Raw genomic sequence first — 13958 nt, forward strand, 5'->3', positions numbered from 1 at the left:
TTATTACAAATTTAAAACATTGTTGTGATATCGATTAGATTATTCATTTATTTGAGTGTCAGAATTATCTAATCATAAACAAAAGTTGAAAAATATATTTTATAGAAAATATCCACCCTACACCTAAAACATCATAATTTAGTGTCACACATAATAAAACAATGTTTGACATGCCTTAACTACATTTTCATCATTCATTGTATTATGATAATTAATAAATAAAAGCATGATTAAACCATAAAGTACATGTAGGCCAATACATCAACAAGTAATTACACTGTTAACTCGAGATAATTTAGTATTATATGGATGTGAAGCATTTAACAAAGAATGGATAAAAACTAACATTATATAATTATGATATATAAAGTTTCCAATTTATGAAGTTGAAAAGTATTCAAACTACATGTTATTATTAGGTTTAATAGGTTCGGAGGTCCCTATATTTGCGGGTTCGTTTCACTTGGGTCCTCCAATTTTAGAAGTGATCAATTAGGTCCCTAATTTAACAAAATTGAGTCAATAATACCCTTTCCGTTAAATGCAATGGACGACGTTAACTTTTTAAACAGGTGGCATGCTGAGGCATCATTTTATTTGCAGGTGGCAGAGTTTGAGCTTAATACATGGCAGAACCAAGAGTGACGAGAGGCCTTCACAGATATTTTTTTCTCTTTCTCCGTTTTCTTCAAAGCTTTCAGTCTTCTGTGGTTCATCTTCTTCTCCTTCTCTCCCCCTCTCTGCAACACCCCGCTTCTCTGAATCCCTTCCTCAACCCCTTCCTTTTCTCTGAAGGGGAAAGATGATTTACTCAACTGGAATAGAAAATTCAAGAGATTGGAATTCTGAGTTGCCTATTTTGGGTCAGGTAGCTCGTGTCTGCAAAATTGATAAAATCTGCAAAATTAGGAAAATTAGAGAAATTAGGGTTCGTCCTTGTATTTGAAGGTCAAGGCCCAGGCCATGTCCATGCATGTCCACGTTTGCAATTAGGGTTCGTCCTAACCCGTAACCACCTCTCTTCAGAAATCCTCCCCTAAATCAGGCACACTTTTCACGCTACAAGGCACTCTGCAGGGGACATAACAAAAAGGATCCTCCATCAGGCACAGGCACGATCCCACGGCTCACTCAACATAATCATCCCCTCTGAAATCAATTCTTGGCTTGGGCACATAAAAAAGATCCATCATTCGCTTAAAGAAAAAAGATTATATTCTTCCATTCGCTCAATAGGTTCAACTCCTGAGAGACTCTCTCCTTTATCTTCAAAAATTAAACGCAAACAAGGCTGGCCTCCCTCTCGTACATGCTATAACAGATCAACACACAGAAATCCATCTTCGAACCCCAACCTTCACCGCCCATTCTTACCATTTTCCAATCACCAAACCAGATTGAACCTCCAGAATCATTGTCCATTCAAATTTGTCTGCATCAACATCACCCGCTAACTTCATCTTTAACCTCCATTTTATCCATCTTTTTTCTTTGAAAACCATTACACAGAACCCCACATCTTCACCCTTTTCTTTTTAATTTTCAGCTCAACGCCGTAGCATAGGCTCGGACTACCTTCTTCACCCAATCAAAAAACCAAGATTGAAAGAGTAAACTGAAAGAATAATCTCAACAGTTTGGTCATGGATTTATAAAAATATTTAAAAAACATAGGGATTTGACCTTCAAATACAAGGACGAACACAGAACACAGGGATTTGACCTTCAAACAGTGCCACCTGGATGCCTCAGCTTGCCACCTCGCTAAAAAAGTTAACGTCGTTAAGTGCATTTAGCGGAAAGGTTATTATTGAATCAAATTGACCAAATTAGAGACTCAATTGATCACTTCCAAAATTAGAGACCTAATTAAAACAAATCCACAAATATAGGGACCTCCGAAGCTATTAAACCTTATTATTATATTCCCGTCCCATGTTAAATGGCCCTAACTAATCAGGAATAGTCAACCTAATTTTGTAGCAACGAAACGACGCCGAATCACTTTCCCCTTTTAAGTTAAAATAAAAGGATGGCGTAAGAATTGGTGTCGGTGGTAGGCATTGTTACGCAATCCCATATGGCGCTGATAGCGTCTTTTTTGGTTCTCTTCTCCACTCTCTTTTCTTATCTTTTCCTTCCAACACTCCGGTAAACGTCGTCGTTCGCGGCAGCGTCTCGGAGAACGACAATGCCGTTTTTACGACGGCGGCGGAGGACGTAGCGTGTGCGAGACCATCTCCAACTGAATGGACTGCACATGCACAACAACATCCTCCGCAAGGGAATTAACCCGCGCACCAGGGCTCACTTATTCGACGATCTCTGACAGTAAGCTCTCTTTCCTGCAATTTTCTCTTTAAGTCGTTGTTTTTCGGATCAGATGTATTTTACGGCCATTTTATTTGTCAGATTGATAGAAACGTGCACGGGAATCTGCATACTGGGAATAGATTTGCGATTGAACATGAGTTTGTTTGGGTTATTCCCGTCTTGTTGTAATTGTCTTTCATTGTTATCTTTTTCTTTGTTCGGCCACTGTAATGGTATGTTTCATTGCTGATAGTAGAGAGTTTTTCCTGAATGGCACTCTGCCGTTAATTTTACTTTGATAGGATTATGAGCTTAAAAGTTTCACAAATAACACTTATTTTCATATATTTTTTATTTTGAAATTTATTTAATTAATTTATTAAAATTTTATAATAACATTTTATTTTAATTCTAGTTTATATTTTTTAAAATTTCGTTTTATATTAAACTATTTTAATTCCACACTGTGTGTGTTGTCGATCCAAACTATGTGACTATATATATTTTTTCTTTTCTACTCATGTTACCTTCCTTTTTTCCTTCTTTTTTTCTCCCCTCAATTTCATCCTTCAATCTAAACAAAAACATTATAAATATTTAATCTGAGTTTCGTTCCACTATCTCAGATTCATATTCAATCCAAACATTTGTGGCCGAATACGGCAAAATTGGGTTTCCTCGAGAATTGAATTACGGTTGCTAAACCTAGATATACATAAAGAATGACTAGAGTTTGGTTTTCGGGTGCGAATTCTGGTCTTCAATATTAAACTGTGCTATTCATGTAATTTTTTGGGAGGGTGAGTAAAATTAACGACAAATAGTGCCACTATGGAAAAAAGTTTATAACGTGTATTATATAACTTTATTTTGGTTTATATTTTAAATGGTGTAGTCATTTTTTAAATTTGTATTGCATTAGTCTCTTTTTTTGTGAACTTAGTTACATTATAATTTTTTTACCTATAAACATTAAATGTCAACATTATGTTAATCTCACTGAAAATAAACTCAATTTAGATTTCTGAAGTTATTAGTTTTCAAAACTTGGGCATGTGAAATAACCGAATAGCCGATTCTAAGAAAAAACCTTGCAAAATCAATTGATATTTCGTTTTAAAAAATAAATAATGTAAGTTTAATCTCTTTCTTTTCCTTGTGAGATTGAGAAAGATAACTGACCACAATCCATATCCTGCTTAACCAGGTAAACAGAGTGAGATGACGTATGGTAATAATTCTAGAAAATTAATATAAATTATAAATTCTGATATCACTAACTAAATTAACTAATTTTTTGTAAATTCCTTAAAAGCATCTTACATAGGGACGGCCAGGGTAAATACTAGACACCTACGCATCACGTAACTCAAAGCTAGATGATTTCTCTTTCCTTCGGTCTGCATTTTTGTAATAACTTATAAAATCTTAATAGTGTATTTTACTATTATTTTGTCAAATCTTGAAAGCAGTAGTATATTGCCAGTTTTGGATTGTAGGAACCAGGTAGACTTTGGACACTTGTGCATTGGAAAATGCAATTCTTTGGTTCAAATTTTTTTAACCTCTTTGTTTGGATTCAAATTGTTGCAATTGTTGCGATTTTGTTATGTTTTACATATATAAAGGTATATTGCATTATGAGGAACTGGTTCAGATAACCACACTGCCTTACCGTGTTCTGGAGAGCTTATAGTTGAGGAGCACCATAGTAATTATCGAGAACATTGGGCAGGTGGAAGAGATGTGTTTGAGTTTCTCGCTGTCTAGTGAGTTGTTGGACTTGAGAGGTTAGCTGATAGATTGAAACCTTATGATGGGCGAATTTTTGTAACATGTTATGAAGTTATGTTCTCAGTTGGGAGGAGAGGAATGCACCAGGAAGCTTACGAGTTTAGGGCTTGAGTATACAAGGAAGCATACTCATGATAGTTTTCTATTTGATCATTATGAGATCTGGTTTGAATTTGGCGGTTCAGGGCTTAATTTAGACACGAAAGTGGAAAAAAATTGGAAATAATCTCAGTGCAGTAGTGTTGTGTCTCTCCTCACAATATCTTTCCATTCCCTTGAGCAACTCCATGTTATTTTTGGGTTGGTTAGGGAGCGAGCTCAGAAGTAAGAACTTGGTTTGTGGATTTCGACGTAGAGAAGGATCATATGTGATTTTGGCGGAGAATTCAACAGAACCAAAGCCTTGCGATTATTTATTTGATGTAATTGCTAGCCTGGCTTCTTTTCTGATAAAATTATTTGATGTAATTTAGTCTATGCTGTAACAGTCAGAGTTTTGCCCTTATTCTATGTTGCAACTGTCATAGTTCAGCAAATTTCTTTCTCTTTTTTCTTTTATTCTCTTATAGAACCGGATTTAATGTACTTTAAAACAACAATGCAACCATATCCCCAAATTTTGTGTCAATTAAAAAAGAACTTTTCGGTAAATAGTTACTATACTTTGAGTAACAGAGATGAATATTGAGTTACGCAATTCATTCTATAGTATTATTGCAACAACTTTTTGAACTATTTTATTCTAGAGAAGGATAAACATAGCGATCGGGTTCCATTTTTATATCACTGAGAGGTTGTTATGTTGTTCTGCCACCGTTTTATATCCACAAAATGTAAATAGAAAAAACAAAGAAGGAAGGGGATTTGGAAAGGAAAAGTAAAACAGTGGCGGTTTGTATTAGAATCTTCAGACAAAAGTAAAAGGAAAGTGTTTCATTAATATTGAAATAAAATATTAATGATAATTTTTAGTCTAGATTTTGTTTTCAGCATATATAAGTGTCTCTATCTCCCTATATATATCGGTTGTTTTAGATTAAAAAGTATAAAAAAATCAAGTGATTATTTTTTTAGAGATTTGAGAACAAGCCAAAACTAATTTATATTTGCTGAGTACTGTAAAAGTAAAATCATTGTGTTTGTTTACTTTTATAAAAAAATAATTTTCGAAGCGGTTCATGCGAGGAGAAACTATTCAAAACAGGTTATTATTTTAATTAACCTTTGTATTATTTTTAGCTTATAATCATTTTAAAAACATGAAACAAATAAATTATGCATAAAAGGGTGGTTATTTTATTAAAAGGACGTGTTCATTTTAAGAAAAAGAGTTGCAAAACATTTAAGCATGGGTTCATAAATTATTACAAATAAATTATTTATGCAAACTCAATTTATTTCTTCAATTTATATGTATCACAATATGTTTTTTGAAATAGTTTTATTTCAAATCTATTTCAATCGATGAAAAAAATGTATTTGGTGTATATCATATTTTGATCCATCTCAAACGACAAGAAACTTTTTTTTTTTAAATAGTGTATTATTTCAATATCAGCTTTAATAAAATATACGCATAATAAATTTTGAAGTCATTACAACTTAAATAGCAACGCTTCTATGACTAATTATAAACAAATTTTATTTTATAATATGATAATATAATATGTAATTTCTTTAATTAAAATAATTAAAAAATCTAATATTTTTTTCGATAAAAGTCAAGCACATTATGAACTTATGACTTACAAATGTTTAATTTATAAATTATATAAGTGTTTAATTAATAAATAAACCACAAGGTTCCGACAGGCGCAGTGAAGTTCAAACGACGTCGTTTAAGCCTAAAGTCATCATCCCAAATTTGAGGGCAATTCTCTAACCTCTAGCAGAGTTGCAGCCATAGAAGAGTGCAGTAGTTGCAGAGAAAGAGTATTCAACTCAAAAGTTTCGATGCCTTTACTTCGCATCGCAAGCAAGATTTTACATTCAGCAGGAAATCAAAGTTGCAAGTGCCAGCACCGAACAATCTTTGCTACGGCACAGTTGCAGGGTTCATGGATGGAGAAGGTCAAAAACGTCATCACAGGCCAGAAGACCACGCAGTCCCAGGGAGACGCGGCGCAAGCGGATTCCGATTCATTCACTCTGCTTCGTCAGTTCCTTTTAATTCCAATTTCGCCCTTGCTTCTCCTTTCTCACATATCTCAGAAACTGTTTTTACATTTACTTAACCTAGTAAGAATAATGATATTATTGATATCAGGTTTTGCGGATGAAATGAAGAATGCAAAAAGAATTGGCGCTTTTAAGGAGTTTATGGTTGGACGAAGCAGCGAAGCCACTTTTTCCTCTGCCTTCGAGAAATACGAAGCCATAATTCGATATCTTGGGGTTTTGGACCCCACTGGAGAGGTTTCTGGATAAATTCATGCTTCATGATGTTTATTTATGCATATATTAATTGATTTGCGATTTATTCTTCTGGCTTTGATCCTTTTGTTTTGTTATCTTCAGAATCTTCAGACTGCTCAAAAGCAAGAAGCGGCAAAGCATTGTAGCTGCACGATTGCTGATGTAGAGAATGCACTTGCTAAGTTTACTTGGGCCAAAGAAGCACAGAAGAAGATAGAGAAGTTAAAAGAAGAAGGAAAACCATTGCCAAAAAGCTTTACTGAAGTAATGCTTCTTATTATTACTTTAATTCCTTGCTGAAGCTGGGTTCAGTTGATAATTTTTTGGAAGAAATTTTAGTTTTGTCATTGGTTCATTAAAAGCTTACCGTTTTTTAAATCTCGCTTTTGTAGTAGTTCTAATCCAAAATAGGTCTTGATCGGGCAGTTTTATCTTGATATTTAGGGTTTGGTATAAGTAGCACGATTTGGGTCAATTATTAGCCTAACAAAGTGCAGAGCCTCGGCCCTTGGATAAGGTCCATAGTTTATTTCTAGTGATAATTTAAAACCTAATTACTAGCTTTTTCAATGGGATGGCAAAATTTCAGAATCATGCTGTTGATTCTTTAGGACTTCTTTCTTGATTTCGGCTTATGTTGCTGGCAATGCTGTACAGCATTATGCTTCAAACAAAAACAAACTATCTAAATGTTGATGTCTCCGTCAGTGTGTTATATTTTATTTCTTATCTTTTGTTGTTGGTATTGATAATCATTTTTTCTTTCAAAACTTGTTTGATTTGGATGTATTACCTTTTTTTGATGACTATGATGCGTGTGAGTATGTGCAACAAGATAACAACTGAACTTTGAATGTAAAATAATTAGTGTAATTGTTTTTCTGGGTGCTTGCTTGTATTGTAGCCAAGTTTTGATGACCAACCATATTTATATTTCATATTCTCTAGGTCCAAAAGCTGGTTGGTTCTACCCCATTGGACCTTGCAAGATCTAATTTGGCCCAATCTGGACAAATTAGCAGGAATGCGCTCTGTCCATGTGGTTCAAAGAAGAGATATAAAAGGTTAATTTTTCTCCCTTTTCCTGTTTTGTTCAAGCGAGTAAAATATTACTGTCTGTCCATACTTGCTGTAATTCCTTGGTTTTGTTTGCATACTTTTGTACACTGTAGCTGATTATGAGGCTAAAAGAATTGATTTCAAAACTCCTTAATCCGTAGCCTTCGTAGTTCGTTACTATTTGTAATTTCTGGTTAGATATTAGAGTACTTACTGCCTACTGTCTTTTCTTTCTTAATTTGTTTCTCAAAAGCTGGATTTATAGTATTAATACGTAGTGGTGTGTTAGAATATTTTCCTGCCTGCCATTGCGTTGTTGCGTGTCTAGTTGTAAACAGTAGACTCTGACATTTCTTTCTTTTCTATTGAAATAGTAAACGGCTTCTTTTATCCCCCAAATTCTATGAACTTTAATTTAAATTGTCCAGAACCCTTATGTTCCTGATTATTAATTTATGAAGGTGCTGCGGAAAGGATTGAAGGAATTCAGGGATTTAAAGTTAAACTGCAAGTAAGGCTGATCGGCTATGGAGGTACCCCTACACATTGCTGAATTGAGTTACACCCAGTTTTGTTCAGTACCGATCTAGCTGCCCAATTCACTAGACTGCAAGAATACCACCGACAATAAGTTAATTTAGGATGATATATTTTGCTGAACAGTTGAGCAATTTTGTTTAGCTTTCCAATTTTTGAGGTGGTCACAGGCAACATATTTTGATCAACTGAAGAATAGTTAGTTAGTTCTCTTCTTTCTCTCACACCTGCCTTAATGCGCAAGGGAATAAGAATGACTGTATTTGTTTTAAAATTCCAAATGGTTCAACTCATTTGTTTACTGATATATAACATTATTTTAGTAAATCTATTGGATTCGGGACTTGGTACTCAAGTTGCGTCGATAGATTTTGGTTTTGGTATATTTGGTCAAGGTGAAAAAGAGATTGGATGAGTAATACACGGTTCAAAGATGGCAGTCAAGTGAAGTAGTCAGGAAAAGTTGACCTCATACTCACCCATTGGAAGTGCTTAAATTAAACTGGGATGAAAAATTAACAGATGGATGCGGGAAGTATTTGCTCAAAATGATCAAAGTTAAGTGTTTGGACTCCTATATAACTTGTCTCTCTATTCTCTGCACGTGTTATAGTTCTAGCATATCTAAGCAATTTATGTATAACGTTCTCCTACCTCGTGACATTCGAGACACTATCAGACTTAGTTTATTAATTAGAAATCAGGAAAAGAAGATATAAAGAAAAAGAAAAACAAATAAAAGTTAATAAATATGTGTGAGATATTTATTAGCTTATGCATAAACTAATTTTAGTTTACAAAGAAGTTAATTTTAATTTTCTTTGTGGTTTTTACCAGTAAGTTAAGCATAATTTTTTTATAATTATTTTGTCATCAAACACAATTGTAACAAAATACCGAGCCAATGCAAGGATTATTGTTCTAAGAATGTTATGGGTCTTCTCGAGTTAGATGTTTGTAAGGTCATATGAATATTTTATATTTCACTCATCCTTAATTTCTTTTTAATAAAATTTCATCCGTTAAACATGGAAAGTCTATTTCAGTTATTCGGTAATTAGTTCAAGCAAGAGATATTGTTCAACAAATCAATGTTTACAGAAGAAAAGTTGAATTATTGTCTTATCTTACTTCCAAAAAGGTAAATAGGAGTACATTGCTAATTTCATGTTCTGACATTATAGTAACAGCAGCCTGCACTATTCAAGCCAGTTTAAACTTACTTTTAGAGAAAACCAGTTAGAACACTTCAAACGTGACAAAAGTATGGTTCTCATTTTATATATTAGAGGTAGTTTTCATTTCAAAATCTCGGGAGTTATTTTGTTTGGTACATGCATTCAGAGTTTCTATTAATAATCCCACATCGGCTAGTACTAAACAGGCGGTAGCCTTTGGGGTGTTTAAATAAGAATGGACTCTCAACGTTGAAACATACTTACCTGGATGGGGTCTATGGGTGATCATAAAGGCCCATGGCCTAAGTTGGTAACCTCCATTGCACACTGGAGGGGTGCCCGCTTAAGGTCTCCCTAGATGGGAGAGCCTACATCGCCCCTATTATACGAATTCAAATGTTTCACTATATGTAACTGAAGTACTGAAACCAGTTAATTGAAATGGATTGGGACTATGATCTTAGTTGCATTTGGTTGGATTAGGTTTGCAAAATCTAAGGATCAATAAAGGAAGAACAGGACTGACTTTTTAAAAGAAGAACAGATCAATGACCTCCACCGCTCATTATCAAATTCTGTGTTGAAACCTCCATGCCAATTTTAGTTCTGTTGTTTTTGTTTTATTTGCTTGTTAGTTTCTCTGGTTTTTCTTTCGCGGTAGTGGGTGCTGAATCTTTAATTTTTTGTCTGACATTTGAGTACATTGCTGTTGGTATATATTTTTATTGTCTGTCTCATGAAAAGTTATATTGAATGAACAATATAAATCTATGATTCACTTGCCTATTTTAGTTTCTTTGGTTCATCTTTCTCGGTATATGTTGAACATTAGACTGCATTACTGATGTCATCTACCCATTATTGTCTCTTGAGAAGTTGTGGTGAGCCTTATATATCTAGGTTTGATTAAATCGTTTACTATTGAGTTGAACTTAACAATTTACAATCGTGCTGAGCTATGTTTTATTTTAGAATGTTATTTTTTTGTTGTTGTGTATTGTGGTATGTGAGTAAATGCAGGAGGACAGGGATTAGGATTACAAATCATGTGAGATGTAAGTGATCTTTTCCTGCACTGCTTGAAGAGGTGCCTGAATTCAAGTTTACTAAGCCGTATAAGATTTAATATTTAGCAGGTTGAAAAGCTGCTGGTTCAATATCATTTCTTCAGAAAAAATCTTGGACACCAATAGATTTTTTTTTTCTGTTGTGGTAGTTTCTGTTTGTTCTTCAATTAAACTAGTGAAATATTTCTGTCTATTCACGCTTGCTGTAGTTCTTGGTTTTTCAGTGCATACTTTACACAGTAGCTAATGTGTTGAACTTTAATATATTTTATGTGTGACTAAATGAGTTGTTCCAAATTCCCTAGGACCCAACACACATATAGCATGCTACTTTTCTATCATTTAGTAAGATATTATTGTAGTTTGCTGTCTAATTCATTTTATTTCTCACATCTCTATCAGAAAATCAGTTCTAGACGATCAGTAAAACAACAATTTGTATTCAAACAGAAAATGGTAATATGCATAATATTTAAGCTGGAATTCGGGTTGTATTATTTATGACATTTACTATTGCGTGCTTATTGACATTTGTCTTTATTTTTTCTTTTAATCAAATGACTTTTCTTTTATCTCCACAGATGTTATGAATTTAATATTTAGCATAAGAATTCCATAATCTTAGAGAAAGGGTTTTTAAAATTGACCAGTGTGTTCCTCAGTATTAATTTATTAAGGTACCACGGAAAAATTGAAGGAATACAAAGGTTAAAAGTTAAACTGCAAGGAAGCCTGATCTGTTGTGGAGGTACTCTCTCCTTATGGCTCAATATATCTACAGACATTCTTTTTTATCCAGTGCAGGTCAAATTGCTCAATGCTCTATACTGCAAGCATGCTCACACACAGTAATCAGATTTTTGGATGAGAGTTTTTGCTGAACTGATGCATGATTTTGTTTAGCTCTTAAATTGTTTTTGTTGTCATAGGTAGAAGAGTAGTTAATTTGTTTTCTTTCTCTTTCTTCTGCCTAAATAGGCAAGAAAACATACTATTTAAAAATCCACCAATCATACCAAATACAGATTGACCTTAAACATCTAAACTCTTTTATATATAAGGGTTTAAAAACATGGGAAAACAAAGACAATAGTTGTTAGACAATCCTTGCGTATATATACAAATACAGTATCACACGGTTAAATTTTATTACAGGTGAGGTCATGAATTTAGTTTAGTTTCCGCAAGTGTCTCTTGTATTTCTTTTCCTTTTTTCAAATTAAATCCCTTAGAATGTAGCTAAGTCCTGCTGTTAATTTTAAAGGGCTATTTTGTATTGAATTGGAATACCTATTGCTATTCAATATTGTTTGGTGTCACTTTATCTCGCTGTGATTGACATTCTACACTCAGTATTGCTACAGCTACAGCTACTTGCAGTTCTAAATTCAAAGTAGAAGTTTGATCGAAGTGTGCATTGTCTTTTGGTTTGAAGTGGTTACAAATTTGAATCCCAGAAGAACTCTTTCTTTCATCATGTGATAAGAATTTTAAGACCAGGAGTAGAGATGCAATTAGTATGTTTGGTTCAGTTTTTCTCAAGCAACAAATGCTAACAGTTTTCTAAAAAATAAGAGCCAAAATGGAACTTCTGGCTTTGTCTGTTCACCATGTTGAAACATTGTTTCCCTAATACTGAAAAGGATTTCAAAACTAATGTCTTCCCCATATTGTCTTCAGTCGAAAAATATTTATATAAGAAACATTAGTTCAATTAAAATCTGGTATTTTCTCTGTGAATTTAATGAGTTCAGTATTTAACAGCAGAAAATCCTTAAATGCCAGACATACTTGGGAGTGATTGGAATGCACCTGGATAGAATTTCTCTTAGTCCCACATCACTAAAAGATAAACATTCCTTCTGTCTTATACACTTTAAATATAGTGTCTCTAGCAACATTTGAACATACTTACCTGGACGGGGTCAATGGGTGATCAAGAAGGCCTATGGCCTAGCCTGGTGACTTCCATTGCACTTAGGAAGGGTGCCCGACTAAGGTCTCCCCAAGTGGGAGAGCCTACGTCATAATTTGTGGCAGTGGGGGCCTGCGTTCGCGCGGCCCCTTCTAGTTATAGTATAAGTCTTAAGGTTGTTTGCTTAGCATATAGAAGTATTCTCCTTTTTAGTTAAAAATCCTAGCTATACTTATCATATTCTGATTGCCAGTTTAACATTTAGTTAGTTGTAGTTAAGTGTTATGATTATTTGTCTGACATTGTAGTTAAGGTATTCTGATTATTTGGTTAACTTATATCTTGAATGGAGAGTGGTTTGTAAGTTCTTATTATGAGTTTAATTACTTGGTTGTCTAATTTGATAAAATTCCAAGTCAAAGTTATACAATTTTTTTTACTGACATTTTAGTTTAAATATTGATAATATTTTGATTTTCTCAATTTAAGATCAAATGTTGTGTAGGTTTTGTCTGGTATTATTCATCTATTTATTGTTCACTGCTGTACTAAATATTACTTTTAACACGCTACTTGGTTTTACAAATTTATTTGACATTCATTTAGCGTAAATATTAACATAATTTTATTTTCTTAATTTAAGATCAGATGGCCAATTCTATTATGTTTTTCAAAGTGGTTTTTGCTTATATAAAGTCCAGTATAATGGTAGTCTTTCATTCAATTCTAATTTAATCATGTTTGATAGACAAAAATCCTTTCATATAGTATATATATATATACTGCCTTGGAAGGTCCTTATCTTTCACCTAAATCAAGATCTGATGTTTTGAAATCAAAACAACCCAACATTTGACCAAGATGGCACCGGTGGATCTGTCTACTATTAGTCTCCGGCCATTCAAGATCAGTGATGTCGATGATTTTTTCTTGTGGGCAGGGGATGATCAAGTGACTAGAAATCTCCGATGGAAAACGTGTGGCTCCAAGGAAGAGGCTTTGGCCTTCATAAGGGATGTTTGCATACCTCATCCATGGCGTCGCTCAATCTGCCTTGACTGTTCCATCGGCTTTATTTCAGTATTTCCTTGGTCAGGTGAAGAAAGGCACAAGGCCGACATAGGCTATGCCATTGGGAGGACCTACTGGGGCCAAGGGATAGCCACCAAAGCGCTCAAGATTGCTGTGCCTCAAGTCTTCAAGGACTTTCCCAATTTGCTGAGGTTGCAGGCTTTTGTTGACGTTGAAAACAAAGCTTCTCAGAGGGTGTTGGAAAAAGTTGGATTCATCAGAGAGGGTGTTCTCAGAAAGTATATTTGTATTAAAGGGGTGATTAAGGATTCTGTTCTGTATAGTTTCTTGTCAACGGAAGAAGTTCTTGCCGGTGACTAGATTACTTCTGGTAATATTTGGTCTTGTCTGGTGCAAATAATGTTAGATTCATTGTAATATGTATTTTGTGTATAATGCTTTCCATGAATTCCTGATAAAGCATTTTCTTTTTATCTCAATATTTTGTCTATGAGAAAGTTGAATCCATTGTAATATGTATTTTATATAACTTTCAAGTGTTAGTGGAAAAGTTAAATCCCAAAACCTCTTTCACCTTCCCATCTACCTTTTACCACTAAACCAACTCCTCTTACTAGAACTCTTATTTGAGACTGATTCCTTCATTTT

General features: G+C 34.0%; 2 protein-coding genes, 1 non-coding gene and 2 pseudogenes across 3 annotated transcripts; all 5 read left to right on the plus strand.

Annotated features, from left to right (window-relative positions):
* Positions 1-2080: 2080 nt before the first annotated feature.
* LOC128197552 (uncharacterized) lies at positions 2081-4724 on the plus strand (annotated as a pseudogene).
* A 1200-nt stretch (positions 4725-5924) lies between these two features.
* On the plus strand, positions 5925-8466 carry LOC108342129 (uncharacterized). Its single transcript, XM_017579841.2, has 5 exons — positions 5925-6262; positions 6374-6522; positions 6625-6786; positions 7471-7586; positions 8043-8466. Exons 1-5 carry the CDS (start codon positions 6061-6063, stop codon positions 8059-8061), a joined length of 648 nt encoding a protein of 215 aa, XP_017435330.1. The 5' UTR covers positions 5925-6060; the 3' UTR covers positions 8062-8466.
* A 1086-nt stretch (positions 8467-9552) lies between these two features.
* On the plus strand, positions 9553-9675 carry LOC128197610 (U1 spliceosomal RNA; annotated as a pseudogene).
* A 1442-nt stretch (positions 9676-11117) lies between these two features.
* Positions 11118-13864, plus strand: LOC108342618 (uncharacterized). Its single transcript, XM_052879199.1, has one exon. The coding sequence runs from the start codon at positions 13140-13142 to the stop codon at positions 13668-13670; it is 531 nt and encodes a 176-aa protein (XP_052735159.1). The 5' UTR covers positions 11118-13139; the 3' UTR covers positions 13671-13864.
* LOC128197647 (U1 spliceosomal RNA) lies at positions 12271-12431 on the plus strand. Its single transcript, XR_008250276.1, has one exon. It is a non-coding gene; the product is annotated as a U1 spliceosomal RNA (small nuclear RNA).
* Positions 13865-13958: the final 94 nt, after the last annotated feature.

Source organism: Vigna angularis, chromosome 6, assembly GCF_016808095.1.
Source record: "Vigna angularis cultivar LongXiaoDou No.4 chromosome 6, ASM1680809v1, whole genome shotgun sequence".
NCBI classification, from domain to species: Eukaryota; Viridiplantae; Streptophyta; class Magnoliopsida; order Fabales; family Fabaceae; genus Vigna; species Vigna angularis.

Excerpts from the sequence above, each read along its gene's own strand:
- LOC108342129 (XM_017579841.2), top strand. The coding sequence starts at position 6,061 with ATGCCTTTACTTCGCATCGCAAGCAAGATTTTACATTCAGCAGGAAAT. Across the intron at positions 6,263-6,373 it reads CGATTCATTCACTCTGCTTC|GTTTTGCGGATGAAATGAAG; the intron begins GTCAGTTCCTTT and ends TATTGATATCAG. Across the intron at positions 6,523-6,624 it reads TTTTGGACCCCACTGGAGAG|AATCTTCAGACTGCTCAAAA; the intron begins GTTTCTGGATAA and ends TGTTATCTTCAG.
- LOC108342618 (XM_052879199.1), top strand. The coding sequence starts at position 13,140 with ATGGCACCGGTGGATCTGTCTACTATTAGTCTCCGGCCATTCAAGATC.